General features: G+C 41.5%; 2 protein-coding genes across 5 annotated transcripts in view; both read left to right on the top strand.

Annotated features, from left to right (window-relative positions):
* The window catches only part of kcnv2a (potassium channel, subfamily V, member 2a), a 206,224-nt gene that overhangs the window by 98,946 nt on the left and 82,696 nt on the right, over positions 1–24,582 (top strand). The window lies entirely within an intron of this gene.
* Positions 3,826–24,582, top strand: part of sh3bp2 (SH3-domain binding protein 2) — a 28,790-nt gene continuing 8,033 nt past the window's right edge. For 2 of the 4 annotated variants that reach the window (XM_076757409.1, XM_076757408.1), the window contains exons 1-3: positions 22,061–22,297; positions 24,012–24,151; positions 24,352–24,454. In XM_076757409.1, the coding sequence (XP_076613524.1) occupies positions 22,113–22,297; positions 24,012–24,151; positions 24,352–24,454 (428 nt within the window). In that variant the 5' untranslated portion in view covers positions 22,061–22,112. Of the gene's footprint in view, positions 3,860–13,472; positions 13,839–22,060; positions 22,298–24,011; positions 24,152–24,351; positions 24,455–24,582 lie in introns of those variants that run through there. The other 2 variants (XM_076757411.1, XM_076757410.1) reach the window with 2 other exon arrangements.

Below are 24,582 nucleotides of genomic sequence, written 5' to 3'. Positions count from 1 at the left end.
TTGGCAGGGATGCTATTTTTGACTTAAAATAAAACCAGTAATGCTGAATCATCAAAATTCTCCCACAAAGAAAACAAGATAATCCGAATTAGAGGACAGATAGATGCATCGAGACAGTGATATTATGAATACGATTTTGAGGTGCGCTTTGCTTTTACTTTTTCCATTTTTGTGGACTTTTTAATGCTCAAACATTTCTGAAACAGCTGTGGTCACCAGGCAGTAGGGGCGTGTGTATGGTTTTCTCTAAAAGTCTCTGGCTTTCTGTTAAACCAAGCAGCTACAGAAGAGCCGGCATCGCCTCTTGTTTGCTCATCCAACCAAAGGTATTTAAATCTCTAATTTTAGTTTCATAGTAGTTAGGATTGTATGTGTGTGTGTGTGTGTGTGTGTGTGTGTGTGTGTGTGTGTGTGTGTGCGCGTGTGTGTGTGCATGCATGCATGTGTCCACGCTCTCAAAGTTACTTAACTTAAATATGGGCTTGAGTCAAAATTAAAAGGGTTTGTTCTGCATGTACAGAACACTAGTAAACGACTTAAAAGGAGGATATTTTTGTTTAAGTCTCAGTACCAAAATGGAGCGTGTTAAATCCTGGTTTTAGAGGAGAGATTGTTTATCTTGTGTTCCAAGTTCTCCAAAGCACAAAAGCCAGACTACACAAACGCTGCAGGCAGACGAGCTGCGGTGGATGCGTTTCATTCAGTCTACCTCCCATACAATCACAGAGACAGTGTGATTACTCCCTGTGCACTGATGAAGACAAGCCGCAGTAAATACAGTATGTCTTGCTGTCAAATGACTGAGGATCACATTCTAGAGTGGCAAGAGTTTTGCCCGTAAATGCTACTGAGGGACACACAGTCTGCCTTCTACACATACAAGAATCTGTTAACTGCACATTTGAAACAGGACAGATGATTTTACATTGCTTGTGTGAAATTGTCTGTGACAAGCTGGGGGTTGTGTGTCCTGAGTGTTACTTCAAAAAGACAAAATCTAAATCAGCAACATCAACACACACAATTTTTCATTATACATGCAGTGAGATTAACACAAGAAATGTTACTAAAAACATTTTAATAAATTTGGACAGACGCTGAAAAATGTCTTTCAACTGTGCGTTGTCCTGTCGTGCACCTGCAAAGATTAGAATCAGGACAGAGCCAGCCCAGCCTGACACAATAATGTAGAACTCGCAACCTGACCGGTTGGCCAATCGCATGTGCTGTAATGCAGCTTGGCAGTACAGGTAAGCACTGTAGAGGCTGACAACAAGGAATTAGATAAACATTATAAGTAGGAAGTAGTATAAGTAGGAAGGCGGAGGCATAGTTAGTTAAAGTTAGGTATATTTTGCAGAATTACAGTCAAAGCCAGCATCCCTTCCAGCAGCTGAAGTACCATTATAGATTCTCACTTATCTTTTGTTCATTGCAACCTTGAGTTTTGAGACCCCTCCAGAATTTGATTTCAGTCCTCAACCTAAGACCCTGTTTATTTCACACACTGATTTTTCCCATTTGATAATGACTGCTTATCATATATATATATATATATAGATAGATAGATAGATAGATAGATATAGATATAGATATATAGATATATAGATCTCTATATATATCTATCTATATATTTTTTTTTGCTGCTCTACAAGGGGTTTCCTTCCTCATGTTGTTACAGGATGTGAAATCGTTTCTATTGGTGTTTCGTGTTTTCTCCCCTCCCTCACAGTTCAGTTGAATCAGAAACAGCAGTGGCACAGCTCCAGGCTGGAGCACAGGTGCTTTGCTTCTGTGATACCAGCATCAAATTAAACACACTGATTGTTCAGTGATATGGAATACACAGCTGTCCTGGGCTGGCTAACACCACAGACCTGGAAATGCAATAGACTTGGTTAGCACTGTACAAACAAAAAAGGTGAGGCTCATTAACATTCACTGTTCTCGTTCCTCTCATGTTGCCACTGGACTTGTTGGCCGAGCCGACCCAGTTTCGAATCTCATCTTGTGCCTGTGGCTACACAGACTCCTGCCTTCTTTCCTCTTCATTCAGCAGTCTGGATTAGCATCATGGACGTGAAGAAAAACAGAGAAATAAGGTCTTATTTTCAAATGCCTGGACAGAAGTACATGCTTGAGTTAACTTACTGAATAGTGTTGTATTGCAAATCAAAAAGTCCCTTCATTTTCATTGTACAGCAAATTAGGAGTTCCATTCATTTCCATTTAGCTCTGTTGCTAATACAGACGTCAGGAAGACAGAAAAAGAAAGAGTGAAAGCCCAGGCCACGCAGAGGAAGAGGAAAGAGGAAAGAGAGGAGTGAACATTTTAACCTTAAAGGCCCTTTCAGACACAGCGCACCAACGGCACCACTGCCCTCTGAAACTCTTATTTCCGGTGGTTTGTGCTACTCATTGAGCAAAGCGGTGCATACAGTCCAGTGAGCTGCTCAGCAAGTGTCCAAAGCTCAGTCACATTGTCTCTGAAATGGCCTTCAGCCTACTGTATGTCCCATCCACCTTCCATTCAAACCTACACCCTTGTTTGTTACATGCTGTTTAATGTGCTGCAGCTGAGCAGCTAATTAGGTTTCTTTCCTCCAACTAACGTTAGCAGTACATTCCTCCTCAGGTGAATGATTGTTTGGTGACTCGTTCGACAAGTTAAGGTGAAGGACAAGACGTGTGTTCATGTTTGGTAGTTAGATAAGAAGGAGACTTCAGCAGGATGGAGGAGTTTGACATAAAGGTTCCCTGTGGGGTCACTTCTATGGAGCTGATTTGTTTATCTCCTGCATGAAGACACATGTGCACACTGTGATACATATCCCTGCCAATTGTTTGACAATATTCTAGTTAACCACAGATGAGAATAATATACTAAGATATGCTGCAATGGCAGGAAGGAGACAAAGACAGGCAAGAGAAAGTAAACATTGATGTAAACAATGATGGATTTGAAATCCTTAACAATCATTGCATGTGTTAATGAGGATCAGCACCTTTGTCAGAGCTTTAAGATGCCCTTAATACCTTGAGGGTATTGTCCTTTAGTAGCACTAAATGTAAGCAGAACTTTTTCCACAAGGCACCTTTAATGTAAAAACAGGCTGAAGAACACAAGATGTGAGTTATTGAGAAGATATGTACGCTGCAGCGGACAAAAAATATGCTTTTTGTTGTCAGATTGACTTTGAAGGAGTAGTTCCCATTCATCCGTTCATCCCAAATGTTACAGAATAGCAATATAACAATATGCTTGTCCTCTTCAACACTTTGGGGCTTTGGGTGTTTACACTCCATGTCTTTGGATTGGTGCTTTTTTTAGTCATCGGGGCTCCTTTGATTGTAGCAAGCTGCAGCTTGACTGGTGTGCGGGTGTTTATGAAATAATTGCTGACCAGATGTTGGAAGGAGTGTCCTACACTGTAAAGGGGAAGTTAGTCATGATGTTCTGGCTGCAGTCCTGGCCAGTGAAACCTGATACATGTATACTGTATACACAATGCTGTCACTATTCTGTTATTAACAACCAAAAACCTGCAGTAAGTTTAGGTTAATCTAATAATACTATACAACAGTTATGGCTGCTTCGGAGTAGCATTCAAAGGTTTCTGTTTCTTGATTTTATGTCGGCTTACTGACTTTTATTCAGCCTTTCTGTGTTTCTATGAGCGCTGCAGCTAGTTTCTCTTGTGGTTGAAGGGAGGGTGTCATGACATGTCATACAGTAGCTCTGAAACGCCAAGCCAGGAAGTGAACTAGGCTGCAGCAGAGTTCTGTAGGGCTCAAACTACTGATGACACAGACACAGACAGGGACAGAGGAGTAACACCACTGACGCAGCACTCCATGGGTAAGTTTAATTTAACTTTGTAACAACTTTATCCAGGCTGTACACTTTTATTTTCTATTGTAAAAGGTAGCTGCATTGCTGCTCGGGTTGTTTGAGCAGAGAGGAGTAGTGCCACACTCAGGGCAGCTGTTGACAGACACTGGAGCTTTTTCTGCTTTATATGTTGTTACAGTTCATGTTCTGCTTTTGCTGGTTTTAATGGACCAATCCACGGAGAAAGCTACAGAACTAATACAGCTCCTACGCAATGGAGTGTGGGGCTGGGCAATGATTTCATGTCTCCAACTCAGCAGATCTTCATCGTGACATTATGATTTTCAAGTCATTCTCCAAATTTCTGTTTGTCAAAATGACTCAAGCTGTAATCAAGAACAACAATTCTTAAATATAATTCTCTTAAAAACATGAAGAGTTTTGTCTCATAATGCATAACAGTGCAGCACAAGTCTTTGCTTATGCCTGTCTGCCTTGTTGCTGTGCAGTATTTGTCAGGCTCTCCAGTCATTCAGTCAAATTCATTTTATCTGTATAGTCCAGAATCACACCACACAATTTGGCTGAAGGGGCTTTACAGTTTGTACAGCATACAACACCCTCTGTCCTTAGACCCCCAACAGGGGGAGGGATCCCTCTCCCAGGATGGACAGACATGCAACAGATATCATATGTTCACAGAAGGTTGGCAAAAAATCACAATATACAAATTTTGAGGACAAAATACAAATATATATATATATTGTACAACACAAGGGAAGAGTATGGATCCAGGAGGACACTGAGCAGCTGCGGGCTACTTTCATTGGATAGGTTGGACCTGAGCCACATAATATGCAGTTTACATTGATAACAGTGGAAGATATATCACACAAAATCCACTGTTCATTTCTAAAAAAGTAGGTCCTTCAGACACAAGCAGATAAAAACAGGCTTTCAATTTAAGCCTGTGGCAGACTTTGTCAGCTGTAGATAGCTACGTTAGCTCCGTTAGTTTGGATGGAAACTCATACTGTGACTCTGTATTGTTTCCAGCGAACTGTCTACATTATGCAAACTGAGGCTACAGTTTACAGTAAAAAAATCAGCATCCTCACCAGTTGATTCATGCAGAAAACATGTAGTAGGTTCTTGTATTACTGGATAAACACAGTCAGCCCGAGTATGACATTCCGATATTTTAAGAACACTTCAGCAGGCTGAGAAATACAAAGGTCGACAGGCCTGCAGTGTCTAGGTTGATTGCCAATGACTCCCAAAACAATATGTATCACCACTGGAGAGTACCAGCGACAAAAGCGGACCTTAAAGACGGACCTTCATCGTAACGGACCTTCATCCTCATGTCGTTCATCTTGTGAAACAACTACAGTTTGCTTTGGTTTAGGCACCAAAAGTACTTGGTTAGGTTTAGGAAAAGATTGTGGGTTTAAATGAGTGCTTACTGTCATGTACGTGATGTAACTTCAATACGTTACGGAACTTAAAATATTTCAGTGTTAGCGCACATGTTCAGCAGTCTCCTGGGTAAAGTCCTGTGTTTGTTTGACCCCATCCGCCCACCCCACCTCCTCTACATGTGGACTTTCTTGCTCTTTATGTTAACAATAAATACGGGCCGTACTTGCACAGTCAACCTATACATTCATTTTTCTGGTGAGGACGGGCCCTTTGATATAATTGGACAGTCTGTGAGGTTTAGCTTTCTCACATTTGCCAAAGTGTCATATTAATATCACAAAATATCTTTTTTGATATTTGATAACAATTTCCCCCAGCTGCTGAGGTGTCACTCAGAACAACTTGGTTGTTGCAGTTGCTCTCATGTTGGTTTCTATTTAGAAATGTATGGATTCAGTTTACACTTTTTGCTGCCATGCTGAGCTAAGCTGCTGATAGCACTCTTGTGGGGTCACATTGGCGCGTTGATCTGGTTTTCTGTTTCTGTTTTTTTATTGAGCAGTTTGTGGTAAGAGGGTTATAAATTCTGATTGCTCTGTTTGAACACGAGGCTTCTGGTTTATATGGAACCATGTAAAGCCAGTTAGAGTGCAGCGATATGTGTTTTAGTGGCGATAATTCTGTCGTTGTCTCTTTTATAAATGGAGGCCAAATGTTTTGTGGCCTGCCAGCCTTTTTTCTGCATGTGAATGTGAAGCTGTAAAATGCATGTGGAGTTAAGATTTAACTCATTAAACTCTGCTGTGGTAATATAAAAAAGTTGATTAAGTCAACACAAATACTGTTCTTAGTACAGTTCAAAGAAGTTTTCAGCATCTGAGTTTGTGTTTGACCTTCGGGAACAGTATGTGTAAGATCTAAGCATGTGTGTCCATTTACTAGCTCTCTGAGCTTTTAGCCACCTTTCACAGTCTTCAGTGACTGGAGCTGGTTCCTCTAAGTGTGAAGCATCAGTCACATGATGACAAGTAGTTGTATGCTGTAAAGGGGTGGGGATCGTAACTCTAGTCTTTGTTGAAGATGTTCAATGTGGCTCTCTCTCCAGTCGTCAGCTGACTCCTGGTGGATGAGTTTGACTCCTTCCAGTCTGTGCTGTTTGGTCTGGTTTTCACACACAGTCTGTGCAACACTTTTAGTGTCTTTTTCATAGTTTTTAAAGTCATGTACCACCACAACTGGTCCTGCTGTTCATCTGTAGATTCTGTTCACAAGGAGGACTGATGCACCTCCACTTTTACCTTGTACTCAATTAAAGCTAAATATAGTTTATTTTTGTCATTCCAACTATAAAAATAGTTCAAATGAAAGATCATTTCAAGACCAGATTGTAAAAACACACCCTGGTACCTATAACTCTTGAGCATCTACATCATGACAAATGGTAAACTGGTTGGGGTCCAACAAGTCATCTGCCATGTCTCACAGACAAGCCCCAACACAATTTCTGACTCTATGATGGTATAATCTGACCTGATGTCTGTTTCAAAAGACAAAAATCAGGTAGGAAAACACAGAGAGAGCAGTCGAGGTGGAACAGAGACGGGGATTAAAAGGAAGACAAAAACAAAAGTGTCAAAAACAAAGAGAAAGTGAGTCCAGTTCAGTCAGCGCAGCTCGCTTTCTGTCACATTCAACTGTCTGTGGTCCTGCTGAGGTTCAGTGTTACATTTATAGCAATGCAGGTGTTAACACTGACAAAGGCACAATCAGATTTGACAGAGCTGTTAACTTGCTAACCAAGGCTAATGTTTTTTTATCATGTGTTAGTGATTTGAGATGAGCGAGCTGTGTGTGACACCAGCAGGAACAGCTGTGATATTTTTCCCGCAGCACCATTGCCTACAATGCCAGTGCATCAAGCTGCTTGGTTTTGCTTTGACTCGTCTAGTCATGCTGCTTGCTGACAGACAAAGGGCTGGTGGTTTCAGACTGGGGAGGTGACTCACTGTAACAGGAACCAGTAGCCATCACTGATATGAATATCATATGTCACACCGCATACTTCACTGTGTCTCAGCTCACAGCTCTGCAAATCTTCCCCATCGGCTCAAAGACGCTGTGGTCTACAATCTACACGCAACATGTTCGTCTTAATTAGTTTGATCAAAGGCAAAGGTGCAGCTGCTACAGCATTTGTGTTCCAGCATGCTCGCCAGTTATTGCAGTAACACTCTTATCAGTTATAGTTTGGAACAAATAAAGCCTAAGGCCCTTTTGCATCATCAATATCCTGCAAAAATATGGTATGTTTTATGTCAATTTTAAATCTGGTTTGCATGTTACCCACATTATTTCCTTCTTTGAAAACAGTGGTGAAGAACACCGGGAACAAATGCTAAAAATTAGGACTGGTGTGTTGACTGCATGCCAAAAAGTAGTGCACACAAGGCCAAATTAGCTTTTGCAATCAGATAGAAATGTGCAAAACAACCTATGAAACTGTGAGCAGTCATTCAAAAGGACTTTTCCCAGATGTTATGCAACCTGACACAACCTAATTCATGTAGACCGTTTTTAGGACCAGGCAGTAAGACTGTGATTGACGTAACATAGGCTTTCCTCTTCTTTTTTAAAAGATTCGAGACAAATCCTTCATTTTCATTACCCACCTGATGCACACAATCTCTCATTTGAAGAAGTAGAAAAGCGAGAGGATTCGTTAGGGATATTTTATGAGACATGAGGCTTCTAAGGTGCCTCTGCTTGTCTATCAATACCCTCCTAACTAACATAATAAGGCCTCAAAAGACTGACAACATGGCTGACTGAGATGTTTTTCTACTTAGTGTCTCTATTACATAGTGGTGTTCAGACAAATTGCTGAGTCAGACTCCAAAGATGCAAAAGTTTTTTTTCTAAATTGTCAGTTTTCAGTGACCTAAGACTTTGAGTGTGTGTGTACAAAAGGCCAAAACACACAGAGAAAGCTATTTTGTCAAATATACTTATGAAATAAGCAGCAGTCTCTGTTAAAGGCTTGTCAGCTGTATTGCAAATGAGCAATGTTGGCAACAGCCATCCCAAAATATAACATCCACCTAAAACGTGGCAGGATTTCTCTTTAACCCTTAATCTTAAACCTGGAGATGCAGCAGCAGCAGCAGCAAGGGAAGCTGCTCTTTAGCTGGTTTCTAACATCTAACTTTAGTTTTTCTGCTTTTAACACCTCGCAGTTTTAGCCGCTGTGGACAGCGGTTAGGAGGTCTTTCAACCAAAATGACACTTTGCGCATTGTTCATTGTAATTTACAACAGAGGTCAGTTCACATTGTGAAGAAAGCAGCAGGCAAACTGAGGTGTGATTATAATTTAAAAAAAACAGTAAAACAGACAAACTGGACTTGCTGTTGGGCCTCAAAGAAAAGTGAAAAGTGTTTGTGTTGACACTGGCAGTCTGTCAGGGACTGGGTGTACCACTGCTTTACCAAGTTTTATAGGCTGTATTTAAAGTAGCATTATGAAGACTGCACAGTCTAAACGCTGATGGTGTCATTATTCTATCGCCTAAAGACACCATCAGCGTTTAGACTGGTTCCCCAGGGGAGCCCACTGGGTGTGATCTCCTGGGAAAATGAAGGATGATTCACAGAACAAAGTCAGGCTGACTGGATCCGTCTACTTGTTCATATGAAAATCAAGTGAGGGAAAATATGTGATCACTGTCTCTGATGGACAGTTTCTCTCATTTTGTACAAACTTGAAATCACATGAAACAACCCAGTTTGCTTTTCTCAACACATACAGTGGCTTGCAAAAGTATTCATACCCCTTGAACTTTTCCACATTTTGTCATGTTACGACCACAAATATAAATACATTTTACTGGAATTTTATGTGAAAGACCAACACAAAGTGGCACACAATTGTGAAGTACAAAGAAAATTATACATGATTTTACATTTTTTTACAAATAAAAAGCTGAAAAGTGCAGCGTGCAAAAGTATTCAACCCCCTTTTCTCTGAGTACAACCAACTGCCTTCAGAAGTTGCCTGATGATTGCTGAATGATCGAACGCTGACCTAATGACTAAATAGGGTCCACCTGTGTGTAATCTAATCTCAGTACAAATACAGATGTTCTGTGACGGCCTCAGAGGTTTGTTAAGAGAATATTGTGGAGCAAAAGTTGTGGAGAAGTCTAAAGCAGGGTTAGGCTATAAAAAGATTTCCCATGCTTTGAACATCTCACGGAGCACTGCTCAGTGGGGGTGCTTCTCTTCAGCAGGGACAGGGAAGATGGCCAGATTTGATGGGAAGATGGATGGAGCCAAATACAGGGCAATCTTGGAAAAAAAAACCTGTTGGAATCTGCAAAAGACTTGAGACTGGGGCGGAGGTTCACCTTCCAGCAGGACAACAACCCTAAACATAAAGCCAGGGCTACAGTGGAATGGTTTAAAACAAAACATATTCATGTGTTAGAGTGGCCCAGTCAAAGTCTAGACCTAAATCCAATCGAGAATCTGTGACAAGATCTGAAAACTGCCGTTCACAAACGCTCTCCATCTAATCCGACTGAGCTTGAGCTGTTAGAAGAATGGGCAAAAATTTCAGTCTCTAGATGTGCAAAGCTGGTAGAGACATACCCCAAAACACTTGCAGCTGTAAGCAAAAGGTGGTTCCACAAAGTGACTCATGGGGGCTGAATACTTTTGCACATCGCACTTTTCAGTGTTTTATTTGTAAAGAAAAAAAAAAAAAAAAATACAAAATCATGTATAATTTTCTTTGTACTTCACAATTATGTTATGTGCCAATTTGTGGTCGTAACGTGACAAAATGTGGAAAAGTTCAAGGGGTGTGAATACTTTTGCAAGCCACTGTACTAAAAAATACTTCACAGTCATGATGTAATATTGTACCTTTGAAGCATCTTGTGATTTTTATGCAAAATCTTAATGTGAAAAGTGCACAAAAATCCATAAACATTCAGCTAGAAGAAAATCATGTTTTGGGAGCAGTAACTGTGCTCCCCTTTGTTAACTATGTGCATATGCAGGTTCAACTGAAGGTAAACTGGTTCACACTCTGAGCAAGAAATAGTTTTTTTGAAGTTCACATTTGCTGTATGGTTATTCTAAGAATAGATGCCTTCCTCTGTGTACAGGCTCAGCAAAAGGCCAAAAGCTACAGCAGACATGTTCACGTCATATGCTGAACCTGAAGCAGCTAAATGGAGTTCATTTTATTATTTAGACCTATGCTTTTCACACTGTGACATGTGGAAATGGCAGATCAGGCGCACATCATGAGAACACATTACACACTGTGGGAAATGTTCTTCTTGTATGATTTATTTATAGTGGATTGTTCTGTTTCTTTATGCCAGAGCGCTTGATTTGTTCTAAATATGCACACCTTACACCACTTACCTGTGTAAGAGAGGCCTGAGAGTGTGAAAATCACACAGAGGAAGGCACCAGCCTCAATGTGTGTTTGTTATTCTACTGTACAACGATGGCACCACAATAACTGTACAGTTATATGAGAAGGTAATATTGTGTATATACCAACCATAAGTAGTGTACAAGCCTTTAGCGCATGCATGTATTCACACACATCTAGAGACACACAAACACACACACACACACACACACACACACTTTCTCTCTCTTTTCTCTGACATCATTGTTGAATTGCATTGTCCCTGATGCTTTGGCAACAATATTCAACTGACATTCATGCCAATAAAGTTGAATTGAACTTAATAAAAAAGATCTTTCAAACTGTTCATTGTGAGTCCAACAATGCTATAGTGCAGTGCTAAATCAGTGGAGTGCTCTTTTAAAGGCATAATTCAAGATGTGTGGTGTGTAGTCAACTACAACTCCCAAGAGGCATTTCAGATCGAAACATCCGAACAGCGGGCTTAAAAGTGCGCAGTTAAGGGCCAGCTGAACACTTGATTGTACATCAGTTCATTCTTCTGACTGCAGCGTGTTCATAAGCTTTTATGTCATAATGTGGAAACAACATGGACGCTGCAAAAAATATAGGTAGTATTCAAACATTTCTAACTAATTTCACTCTACATGGACGGCAACTAATGGTTACAAGCTAATACCAGATTACACATTACATGTGAACATAAACTTGCTATGCAATAATCTAAATATTAATAAGAAGTTTCCGACCATTGATCAAACGTTTTGTCCAATATGTGTCAAAGTGAGCAAGTTAATGTGCAGCTCTGTAAATGATTGTAAACAAATATATGGAAATACAGAAATAATGTGCAGGTCAGTTCAGCACCAGGCCAAACGATGTTGCTAATTATTTTCCACAACCTTTTCATCAACAAGGGGGAAAATTAGAGATTTTATACGCAATTGCATGACATTAACTTACAACTGTGTTCACAGCATTATGAGTGATGAAACATGTAGTTTTGCATTTGATGAGGTTAGCCAGGACAAAGTGGAGGAGATGTTGCTATCTCTTTCAAATTAAATCTCTCCTGGCATAGATAACCAGGAGGATGATTTTTATTTTATTTATTTATTTATTTAACTTCTGGCAAGGCTGCTTTCCAAACCAATAAGTCATATCTTTAATAAATGTTTACTCACTGGAACCTTTCTTGATCTTTGGGAAGAGTTTAAAATCATACCTATAGTCAAACATGGAAAAGCAGGTCTCACTGGCATGAACTGAAAACCTATTAGTACACTCCCTTTGCTGAATAAGACACTTGAGAAGATAACCATCAATAAAATGCTAAATCATTTCAGTAAAAATGGCCTTCTTACATCAGCACCACATTCTTATAGACCTGGGCACTCTGTGAGCACTTTAATAGTACACATTAGTACACATGACTAATCAGTGGTTAACACATATGGATGACAGGACACTAGTACGGGCTGCTTTCTTGGATTTACTGCAGCTTTTGACATCATTGATGACCACAGTATCCTGTCAAACTCAAATGTCATGGTTTGTCACCATTAGCTCTTGCCTGGATGAAGAGAACACATTGCTCTTCAATGGCAGATTCCCTGACAGTAAAAATATATTGTGGTGTTCCACAAGGGATTTGCTTTGGACCACTTTTATTTTCAATTTTTATAAGTGATTTACCAATTCTATTAAAACCTGATGGACTTATATATGCTGATGACACTCAACTATATTTTGTGCATCACCAGCTTTGGCAGAGCAGAGAGAGAATCTACTTGTCGACTTGCATATATTGTTAAATGGGTGAAAATGAACAGATTTGTCCTGAACATTGTCAAAACTAAATATAATGTATTTGGCAGTAGGAATATTATCGCTAACGTCACTGTGCTAACTAGTCTAGAGATGGGATTTCAGTTGAGCAGGACAGTACAACCAACCTTACTGGGTGTTAAATCAGATAATTTACTGTCTTGGTCTGACCAGATTGACTGGAAAGGCCATCACTATTTCACTGCAATGTTCTGCATGCGCTGTTATAATTGATGCCGTTAGGTTATTTGTTCTGTGGCACCTGGAGTGCTGCCCAGTCTTCTGGTGGAGTCTTGCTGGAAATTAAAAAAAAAAAAAAAAAAAACTTCAGATTAGTTCTACATTGTTCTTTCACATTAATATGGTTGATATGCACAAACGACCACTGTGGCAAACTGTGGAGGCTAAACTGATGAAGCAAATGAAGCAGAATGTTAAGATGTGTAATTAGTCTATAAAATGGATTCAAGATTTATTTTGGACATATATAGACATCCGTATAAGGAGCAGACAAGTGTAGTGTGTTTGAGAACGTACAAGGAGACAGGGAAGTTTTGAGAGACGTCACTACGTCACTTGCAGTTACACAGGAACAGTTATGTTTCAGGTAATACTTGCGGCTGTATGTAGATACATAAGCGTGTGTGAATGTGTGTGTGTGTGTGCGTGTGCGTGCGTGCGTGCCTGACCTCTGTATTGTTCCAGTCTCAGAGGCTGGAAAGTCCCCCAGCCCCTTTCTGAGGTCCTGTGTGTCCGAGTGTGTGAGGTATGTGTGTGTGTGGTGGTGTGGATTGTATATGGCAGCCAATCACATCGTAGTTCTCAGGAAGCAGGAAGGAACATGATGCAGCCGGTTGACCAATGAGAAGCCAGGGCTGGAGGAGGAAGCCCCTTCAGGAAACGACTGGCAGAGTATCAAGGGTTCAGACCTCCTGCAGACTTCCTAACCAACACGGCTGATTGTTCTATCTTCCCATCTATTCGCTTCTTTAATTGTTTTTCTATTTTCTCATTACTCTATTCATCTATTCTTCCATCTTTTCTTTGACTGATCTGTATTCTTACTCTGTTCTTCCAAATCTAACCACTCCTTTAATCTTGAATCTGTGTGTCTATCAAATCTGTACTTGGTCCATTCAACCGTGCATCCGTCCTCTGTCGCTCCACGCGGTTGAAAATTATGCTGGTTTATTGCGCTGTGCTGCTGTCATCATGTCCACTGACATGTCCGCTCCATCCGTGAGGAAGAAGTCATTTGCACGGAGCTCCAAGCCAAGCGTCAGGATGTGTGTTCGGGAACAGAGGAGTGTCATGTAAGTTGTTTTCAGTCTTTGCGAGCCTGGCATACTTTGTGTTGTTGACTCCATCTTTGACGCTTGATGTTTGGATGTATTCCAGCATAAAGTTGACTGAAAGCTGTCCCAATCTGCCACAGTTTGGTGGCCACTTGTTTTAAGGATTGAAGGGATTACTTATCGGTTGGTTTCGGACTATATCTGGGATCCGTCTGGTGTCAGATATCAGTCTTTTAGTGTTTTTTTATCAACTTTGATAGGTGGCTTTGCGACACCACTCAGCTGGAGGTTTCATCATCTGTATTGGTTATTATTTGATTTGATAAAGTTTTCACCCCATTACCCAAGAGGTCAATGAGGAATTTCCTGTCATCTTTGCCTTTCTTTGTTGATTGGAGTGTGGAAACTATGAATTACAGTTGGAGAATCTCCTCATTTTAAGTTGTTGTTCATTTGATAGCCGCTGTTTCGTAGCACCTTTCAGTCTACAGCCTCGGGAACTAGTTAAGCCTGTTAGGAAATCTGAAGCGAGCACGCTTGCATTTTTCACGACACATCTGACATAGTGGCATTTTGAAAGCTTTCACCGGACGATCTTGAAACAGAAATGAGCGATGTCCATTTCCAGCAGGTTGAAGAGCAACACTATAGCAGCGGCAGTGACACACTGTGCTTTCTACACTCACTCCCTCTCTGTGTCATCAAGCAATGTGACGCAATGTAAAGAAACAGCCAGCATGGCCAAGTAAAGTCAAGCTTATTTTAATCAACCTTTGACCTAAAAGTCCTCAGAGGACACAGCTTGATATTGAAGGCACCATGTGTGCAGGATCAAACAATACCACTGATAGAGTATCTGCTGTAGCAGTGCTCACGGCAGAATGAAGTTAGAATACAAACACAAAGAGGAGGTAAGACAGCATTAAACCTGTATGAGGTTGTTACGCTAAATGAACTCTGATTACAGAAGCTGAATGTGATGTAACCGTATTGCAAAGTACATTATTACAAATGCATGCAGGTTGTGCAGTGAATCACGTCCTGCTGTAGCTGGTTGAGATGGAGCTAGTTTTACTTTATGTACAGTTATGTAGTCTCACAGTACCAGAGTTAGTGATGTGTGATACACCAGAGAGGACAGAAGAAAAAAGTAACAAACTCTTCTCTAATTCTACCTTTTTTGTGAAATATTGAATAATTTGACCTTGTTGAAATTAGAATTATGTGAGACCATCTGAGAAGTTTAGAGGGGGACAAGCAAACAGTATATAGATTTGGAAAATGTGACGAAAAAAGTAAGTGAAGTAACAAGTAACTTTAGCTGTTAGATAAATGTAGTGAATTTAAAAGTACAGTATTTTTCTCTTGTAAAGTAAAATGATCACACAATTAAACTTAAGGTCAGTACTTGAGTAAATTTAATTGTTACGGTTCCACCACTGTAACAGAGTAAATAACACAAATACCTCCTATAGAGGGAAAATCCCACTGTGGTGGTTTCACGGGTTTGTTTCCCACAAGAGGCAAACATTTAGTCATTTTGAGCAGACAGTTTATGTTTGTGAGACCCCCACAATACTTCTAAGGGTGCAACATTTCATTTTCCCCCGAGGTCTGAGGACAGAATACTGTGTGACCAAATCACTGAGTAGAAAGTTCCAGAAGTAAACAGTTAAACATAGTACAAGGAGATTTTAACTGGCTGTGAAACAGTCTCAGGTTAACACTGATACCTCCATATGACCTACATAAGCAAACAAGACCATCAGTGAGAAGATTGGCTGTTTATTCATGACTCCTTCCCCCAGGTCTGATTTATGGCATGCAGTCTGAAAGAGCCTATGTGTACATTTTCCAGGCAAAGTTTTGCAGTGAGTTGTACATTAGCCAGTTAAGAGGAAGCAGCTTTGTTTCACCGCCGTCATATTACATTTATTAATCTTACACAGCCACCAATAGATACATTAAAAAATGCACACGTTACATATGCACATGCTAGCCAGATCAAGACCGCTTTCATCCACAGAGGCAACACAGAATGAAAGATCTTTGTAGATGCATTGAGTCGCACTTTGCTGTGTTGCAGGTCCAGTTTTCAGCAGTTTTTGATTATCTCTGTCAACACTTGAAAGTCCAAACAAAGCCTAATCATGTGTGTTTGGTGTCTTTTCTCCCCAGAGACAGATACATTTTATTTTCTAGTGGAAAATCATGATGGTGATAATGATGGTGATGGTGCTCCAAAAGGTAAACACATTTACAGGAAATGTGTTACCCCGTGTCGGGGGGGAAGGAGGGTGGGCAAGTCAGTGCAAAATCTCAATGCTGTCTCTCTCTCTTCCTGCCTCTTGTTGTCTCTCCGCATCATTCTAGCTCTCTCTGTGACTATATGACTTTTTTTTTTTACTTCAGAGAGGAAACAAAGTAAATTTTGATCTTTGAAACATGACAGGCAGACCTGTAATGTGTGTGTGTGTGTGTGTGTGTGCATGTGTGTGTTAGTTGAAGAGGAATCCTGTAGCCACTGGAACTGTGATGGCTGGGCAGTTCTGGTGGACTAGCATGGCCATATTTGGATGCAGGAATTGATCGTGTGTATCAGAAGCTACAGGTAGAGAAAGAGGGCCCGCTTTTACTATTTCAGCCATGTATGAGCCCACTGCTGCAGGTGTGTGTGTGTATGTGCGTGTTCGTGGAAAGTAAAAGTAGGCTTTCTGTTCTCTTTTTGTTCATTGAGAAGGAACCAAAGAATCCCACACATTGGTCAGTCACATTTCCTCACCTTTTTTTATTGGTCCTGTGACCCTCATCAGGTAAACTCCCTCACTCACTTTGGCCCTGTAAACCATTTTAAAACATTATGGTCCTCCCTCTAACACACTGACACACAAACTCGCCTCCTTTTTTTGTTATGAAGCATGAAAAGCAAAATATCAGCATTGCCTCTAGAGCTTGGAGACTCGACTATGACCAGTTGTGTGAAAAGAAGAAGAAATTGAAAATGGACTTCGAATTGATGTTTGTGCATATTTCACATTTTCAAATCAGGATTTCAGTTTGCACTTGGTGTGCGGGGGTTTAAAGGTCACTGAGCTCTCCATCTGTAAACAAATGTATGCTTAAAAAAATGTCACCGGATGGGGCAAGTTGGTAAATATAGAATGGTGGAATGCTTGCTGAGCTATGAATTAGTGTGGCAAGTCTGTCAGCATTGGACGCGAAGGGATGCAAGCAACTTCTCAAAACAGTGAGATATAATCATATGACCGGAAAAAGGCCTCACCTACAACACGAGATTAAAAAATAATCATTTATGGCCTGACATAAAATAGCTCCACAATGAAAGAAGGTGTGTTTCAGGCACATGGCCTGATCCCCTCTCCTATAGGTGGATCTCTTCAATAACATGAGAAGCCATTGTTTTCATTTTCTCATGGTTTCCCTTCCATGTCGTCAGCAGGCACACATTCTGTCACTGCCTTGCCAATCATTTATCTGAACAAATAAAGCAGAGTGGAAGAGGAAGCTCTCCAGTGTTCAGATAAACCTCTCTAGAAGTACCAAGCCTCAGTTTCTATTCATGTGTTCACACCTACGTATTAAAGTCACAGAGAAAATGTGAAGCTGAGCGAGTGGAGGAACCATGGTGGTCATTCATCGGGGGGAACAGGAAGTGTGCTGCAGGTAAAGACTCCGCTCTGTATATGACAGTGTATGTTTCCTGGGCTGGACGGCCGTTTCTTTGCGTCTGCTGCACCTAGGTCAGCGGTTTACCTTTACCCTTCCATCCGCCTTCAGATTGTGTGTTGGTGTGTGTGTGTGTGTGTGTGTGTGTGTTGCGGACGCAGAGGGGGCTTAATAATCAGGTCAGAGCCTAGAACACACACACTTTCCTCACTGCACAGCCGGGCCACTGGTTAGCCACACACATTTTTGTAGCAGACACCTGGCAGCTGTTGAAATCTAAACCACGCCATCACAGATGCTGAGGTGGAGGTAAATTTAAAATTTTTATGGCCTATAAATAATCACCCACACCATTAGACAGGGCTACAGAAAAGAGTTTACTCCCAACAAAACAGCACAGTAGAACACAATGCAGTTAGGAGATCGCACGCTGTCCACTTCTGAGCTTTCAGCCATACCAAACAGTCATGGAGATGGGTCTCCTGATGGGTGGTTCGGCTCATGGATCAAACCCATGACCTCATGGCTGTAATTAAGTAATTGTAATTAATGTAATTAAGTTTCAATTTTGATTTCCTCTGCTGATGTCCAAGTGACAGACTTCAGTCACTGACAGCAAAGGATCTAACAATAAATATCATATGAAATTGGGGGACTGTTTATAACAAGGCTTCAATGTTCACCAAATATGGATGTAAACAGGCTTAAGGCTTAAATCTACATCCTGCCTCTTATTCACTGCACTTCAGTGAAATGTATAAAGACATATTACAGGCGTAGAGGCGTACACGTCTTGTATTCCCCCGCCACTGTCACGTAGTCTTGATGACATTTTTACAGGAATGCTGTCCTGCGACGTCATTCACCAGGGGCTTTCCATCTCACAGCTGCACAAGTTTCAGTTTCAATTTCCCTCGTGAGACTCTGGTCAGTCTACTGTCGTCAGTCCAGTGCGGCTCTTCTTCTTCTTCTTTGGTCGACATAAGCGGTTCACAGGCTTCTCACAGATAAGACATTTACAAACTTAGACGAGACACATCCTCAAAAGACATTTATTCACGATATAACCGCAGTGTGAAGTCAAAAAAGTGGGTTGTCGAAGGCTGTTTTTATGCCCTCTGCAAGATCTTGCAGGCTCTGTGACCTTTCAGGCAGACCTTTAGGGATGGGGCATGTCAGCAAGTTAGGTGAGGATTTTTGTGCTCTAGCAGCTTCCTTATCGTTTTCACTAAAGTCCACCATGAACACCATGTTTTAGTATTTTTAAAAGCCCAGATTATTATGCTCTCATGTTGGTCAGATTCCAAATCCAACACCTGTTGGTCATTACTGACGAGTTTTTTGAGGTTTTATGGTAATTGGCATTGTTTAATCCTCCATTTGCCGTGAGGGAGCAGACAGTGAACTTCACCATGCTTGCAGTGTGTTTTGTCTGCTGCAGATTGCAGCTTGCAGTTCCTCTGATCTTCTTGCATTTAATCAGAGGCTGATCTGAAAACTCACATTTCCATACAAAGGCTCTAACCTCACTGAAAAGGCCTGAAAACACAGAGCTACATTCTCAAAACTGAAAGCCACTTTGAATCACTGTTGAACCCAGACATTGTTTTACATTGTGTGTGTGTGTGTGTGTGTGTGTGTGTGTGTGTGTGTGTGTGTGTGTGTGTGTGCGTGTGTGTCCAGGGAGGAAATATGTTTGAATGAGTCTGGTATGTGAGCAGCTCCTGTGCTTCCCTTCCTGACAAACAGCTGCTCTCTGATTAGCATCTCTGGCACACAAACATCAGCAGAGTTCAGGATGGAGACCCTGGGGTGAGAGGGTTCGAAACCTCAACACACTGTTATTCCTTTTAGATAAAACATCAACAAACCTCCTAAACTGTGTTTTAGGAGAGCACCATATACTACAAGTGAATGCACAAACACTTAATGAGTCATTTCTTTACGCTGTTGTTTCCTGTGTAGAGTTTTTCAGCATGTTAACAGTATTCTTGTCCCAGTAATGGTGATGTACGGAGAGGTTAACTGTGACCTGTGGAAAGTTTCAATTGGCATCTCTTCATGTCAGTGGCTTCATGTTGCAGAGAGAGGAAATTGTTAGGGTAAGCGTCAATACGCAGAACTCCTGTAACCATGCCGGCAGAGCAAGATTGCATTTCACTGTTTCATTCATCATTTCCTCTCAGAGGAGGGGGTGACCTCATCTGACACAAGAACTTATTCGGAAAAATGAATCTGCTGGATCTCATTCATCGAGGACGGGGCTCTCTTTTCTGTTGAGTCTCTATTGTTTTTCAATTATTTGCTCAGTTTATTAACCCAAGTGATCGTTGCGAAACTTGAATAACTGCAGAAAACTGCAGCAGAATATGAGGGACAATGCTGGGGGGAAAGAGAGTTTGAGAATGAAGTTGTAGTATTTCGACAAAAAATCTTTTTCTTGTAATGTATTTATTCTATTTTCTTGTATAACATTCTTGTAGAATAACACTTTACCTTGTAGTAATACAACATTTCCTTATAATTGTAACTTAGTTTTCACAGTATTACCAGGTTCTTCTGAATAATTCTTCTGAATTATTTCGGATTTTTTCATACAAAACCAAAAAATGTCACATGCAGTGAAGGCAGTTTTTGTTGAAGCACTGAAATCAGTTGTCGGTTGTGTCGGTTGAAGTTGAAGCAGTGGAGTGGTTTGAAGTGTCTTTTGGCACCATGCAGACAGCTGTTCAGTTTGTACTGAACGTAAGCACTGAAAGCAGTTGAACTGTCATTTAGAGAGCAAACTGAGATTTCAGTTGAAGTGCAACAGAGAGGTGTGTGTTGAAGCGTCAAGTGGCGACAGCACCTGAAGTGTCATGTCGACGCACCGTCCCTCCTGTGTCCATGTGATCTGTCTCCTGAGCAGATCTTCCTCCTCTGTCAGTGGGAAAGGGAATAATGCTGAAACCTAAACTTTCAGGCCTCTTCCCGCAGGAAACATGGAAACAAGCAGCGGGTGCACAGTCAGAGTGGCGTCATGTTGTTTCAGGTTAGTCTGCGTGTCTGCTCTGCTGTCGACGAACGACGGCTTCAGGAAACCCTTGTATTGATGATAAGCAGCTGGGGAACTTTGACCTCACTCAGACTGAGATGAGGTTAAGTTAACTGCAGAGTGGACGACATTTATCTGTGTGTATGCGTGTGTGTGTGTGTGTGTGTGTGTGTGTGTTGTGTCTGCTGGCTATCAGTAAGCGTTACATTGGACAGTCAGAAAAACAAACCACACGATAGCCTTTGTAGGTCCTTTTGAAGTCATACACGCAAGCCCACACCTACACACACACACGCATACACACACGCACTTGTGTATACATCATTTATGGGGACATTACATAGACTTACATTCCAATCTTCACCCTAACATTTAATGATTATATTAAGGAAGGAAGGTGGGTCCCCACAATGTGACCGTGTAAACAGATCCCCACAACATAAGGAATACATGGCGCACGCACACACACACACACACACACACACACACACACACACACACACACACACACACACACACACACTCACCAGGGCACTCTGAGGTCAGAAACAAGCAGCAGCTCCACCCTGGTGATTTATTGTCTCAGGCAGGTTTTTTGCCCTCATTTTTTATCAGCTGTTTCTTTTCTTCTCCTCTGTCCAGACTCCCATGCTTCAAATGTTTTTTTCTCTTTCTCTTCTTTAATTCTTGAAGCCTGACTCAACATTGCACTTTTTTCCAACAGGGTTAATGTAGGTACAACTCAACATGAGAGTGTTTGTTTGAATTCTCTGAGTAACTTTCAGAACTTTCCAAACATCTGCTTTTACCCTTAGACAATCTAGTTCATTTGAAACGCACCGAGGCCTTCACCATGCCAGTTAACTGACTTTGATATGATTAATCAGTGGAGTGCAATCTTATCTGATGTCCACCAGCCAGTCACTGTCTATTAAGGTCACTTCACACTTACATCAGTTGTGGAGAAGGCAGATTTGTTTCTGGACTCTGAGTGGACACACAACCATTCCTGCTGGGATTTATCTCAGTGAAAGGGAGTGGATTTTGGCAAGAAATCCTGGTGAATACGGAGGTCTTCATTCCTGGGCTTCACATGCACACACACACACACACACACACACACACACACACACACACACTCCCTTCCTCTGAGGTCAGTAGATGTTGTAGATAGACTGGAAGTTACACATAAACACATACAAAGATGAAGAACTTCACTTGATGTTTACTTTGATGACTGCCCACTTTCTTTCCCTCTCTCACACACACACGTACACACACACACGACATGAAGCTTTGAATCCAAGCAAAATGACTCAGGACATTATGTGTTTCCTGTCTGCACTAAATGTGTGTGTTCACGTAGAAGTGTGTGTGAGTGTGTTTGCGTAAGTGCAGTTAGAGTGTGTTTATGTACAAGGGAGGGCGAGAGAGATAGAAATCAACAAAGGCAGCCAGAGAGAGAGAGAGAGAGAGGGATCAGCAGAACCCAAGAAAGCATCAGAGAGGTAGAGAAGAGAGAGTGTGATGAGAGGAGGGAGAAAACCAGACAGACTCTGAGTCTGGATCTGATGAGACGCAACAGTGAACCCACTGAGGAGAGAAAGAAAAGAAGTTGGAGTCCAGTCAGCTGTCTGTTTGACATCCCTGTCATGGACCTATTGCCGGCATTAGCATCCACAGTGTTAGCCTCCACAGTCAGCCGGCTGAGGGAGAGCGCTGCTGTTCAGAGCATCAACAGGAAGCTCAACAGGAGGTAGGCGACACCTGAGCAGTCACACCTGGATAATCCACAGACCTTTCTGAAGAAACGACTTTTGAGATTGAGAGAAATATCAAGGTTATCCCGCTTTTTGAGGATGAGCTCCAGGTGATGTTTGTCCCCCACATGAACGTGAACGAACTGTTTCGAGCACTAGCCATGAGGTCCATCTGTTCATTAACTCTCTCCATTAATAGTGACACCTGCTGTGTCAGTGGAAATGTCGCTGTAACAGCTGGGATTATGACAAAGAGAGAGTGAATGCACCACCCACACAGGAGCAAACACCTGATGAGTGCATCATGCATGCTGGAGTTCTGACATTTTCACCAAAGTCTTTTTTTGTGTGTGTGTGTGTGTGTGTGTGTGTGTGTGTGTGTGTTTCTTTTTTGAGAGAGAGGATGTGTGAGAATGGTTGCAGCAGCTGTGGCTTGTGGCAGGAGTCACCGTGAACATTTTGGTCCTTAATTGTTGTGTTCAGTCTTGGCAGTCAGTGGCTGTGTCTCGCTGTGTGATCTTAGATATATGACTGTGGGGTGACAGCCAAAGATTTCAGCCATGGTTCATTTCCATGTGGGACAGCCCAAAATGACACAGTGTGCAGCTGCACAGGAGCCTGTAAAGACCTATATAGGAGACAATGACATATTATAGGTAATATTGATACCAGGGCTGTATATGTAATGTAGATTAGGGGGGCATATTCCCTAACATTCAAATATGCTCAAAATACCACCCCTTAATATATTGATATGAAAAATGTATTTTAAATAAATATAATCAGAACCATAACTTAACAGTTCTAACATTACGGTGTACTGCAGTTCTGTGTGTGTGGTTTGTCCAAGTGCTGTTGCCGTACCCCAGCAGAAGCCGTCGCCTCAATGTCAAACACTTTCAAATATATTAAAAAGTAGAAAACTCGAATGTAATGTGTGTCACACGGGCTGTATCACTGTTGAGTGTGAGTTCTTGGAAAGTGCTATGAAAATTATGACCAGTAAATGGTTATCGTCTCGCACTAATAGGCTAAATTCCTGTTAGAACATTAACTGGCCACATACATTCCGTGCATTAGCAAGCCAGCCATTACATCCTGAGCATGTTCCATTCGCTAGCTTTGCATGAAGTTAGGATATGGTAATGTTCCCATCAGTTGTTAATGAGACTTTAATTATTGTAACACGGTACCAATAAGGGGAGAAGAGCAGAGATGACTGGAGAGGAGAATCGAGGATCAGAGGAGAGGAGGAGAGAGGGCTGGAGAGGAGTGTGCATAGATTACTGTTTAATCTTTAACCACTGCCATGACATACAGTGAAACAAGAAGAAGTTATTATTGTAAGAAATAAATAAAAAGTTCATCTCATGTGATGTGAATTTTTAAATATTTCAGAATGCTGACTCAATGCTGCAGCTTTGATTGATACCAATGTACAAATGACTCAGTTCTCACCTTGAACACTAAACCTCAACAAAACAAATCGACAAAGTGCCTTTATTCTTCATGCTGATCAATGCCTTGTCCTGCAGCTTTCACTAGTCTTGTGAAACATCTATTTTTTGTCAATGAAAGGTGACAGTAGCGCACTGGATTTGCCTCTATATGAACACTCTCTTGTAATCTTGTGCAACTCCCAAGGCGATGGACTGGTACATCTGTCACACAGTAATGCAATACTAACACCACCCTCTCCTCTCCTGATAGAACCATGTCGTCTCCAGAGGTGTGCTGGCCGGTGCCGATGAGAGCCATTGGGGCTCAGAACCTCCTCACCATGCCAGGAGGAGTTTCCACCGCGGGATACCTCCATAAGAAGGGAGGCAGCCAGTTCAGCCTCATGAAATGTGAGTTCAGAATAAAAAGATTCAGTGTGGGAGGACGGAATAAGACCAGCGTCTGACTAATGAATGAATGAATTCTCCGTGTTGAACCAGCAACTTTTACACACCTCAGTCGAGCCTTAAAACCTTTTCAGCTAGAATCCAAAATGTTAGCACTCAGATGGATGGAAACATGCTTAATATCTGTAATATCTGTCTTACAGGGCCTCTGAGGTACACCATCATCCACAAGGGCTGTGTGTACTACTTTAAAAGCAGTACTTCTCCAGCACCACAGGGGGCGTTTTCTCTCAACGGCTACAACAGGTGAGTTAAACGCCTTCAGCTGGAGTAATGCTGTTTTTTAGCGTACTTCCAGACTCACAGCTCGCTAACCAACTCTATGCAGAAGTGACTGCTGGAAACCTGAGGGTCCACCTGAGGGTCCACTGTAT

This window comes from Chaetodon auriga, chromosome 19 (genome assembly GCF_051107435.1).
Source record: "Chaetodon auriga isolate fChaAug3 chromosome 19, fChaAug3.hap1, whole genome shotgun sequence".
In the NCBI taxonomy this organism is placed as follows: domain Eukaryota; kingdom Metazoa; phylum Chordata; class Actinopteri; order Chaetodontiformes; family Chaetodontidae; genus Chaetodon; species Chaetodon auriga.
This window is presented reverse-complemented; position numbering and strand designations above follow the sequence as displayed.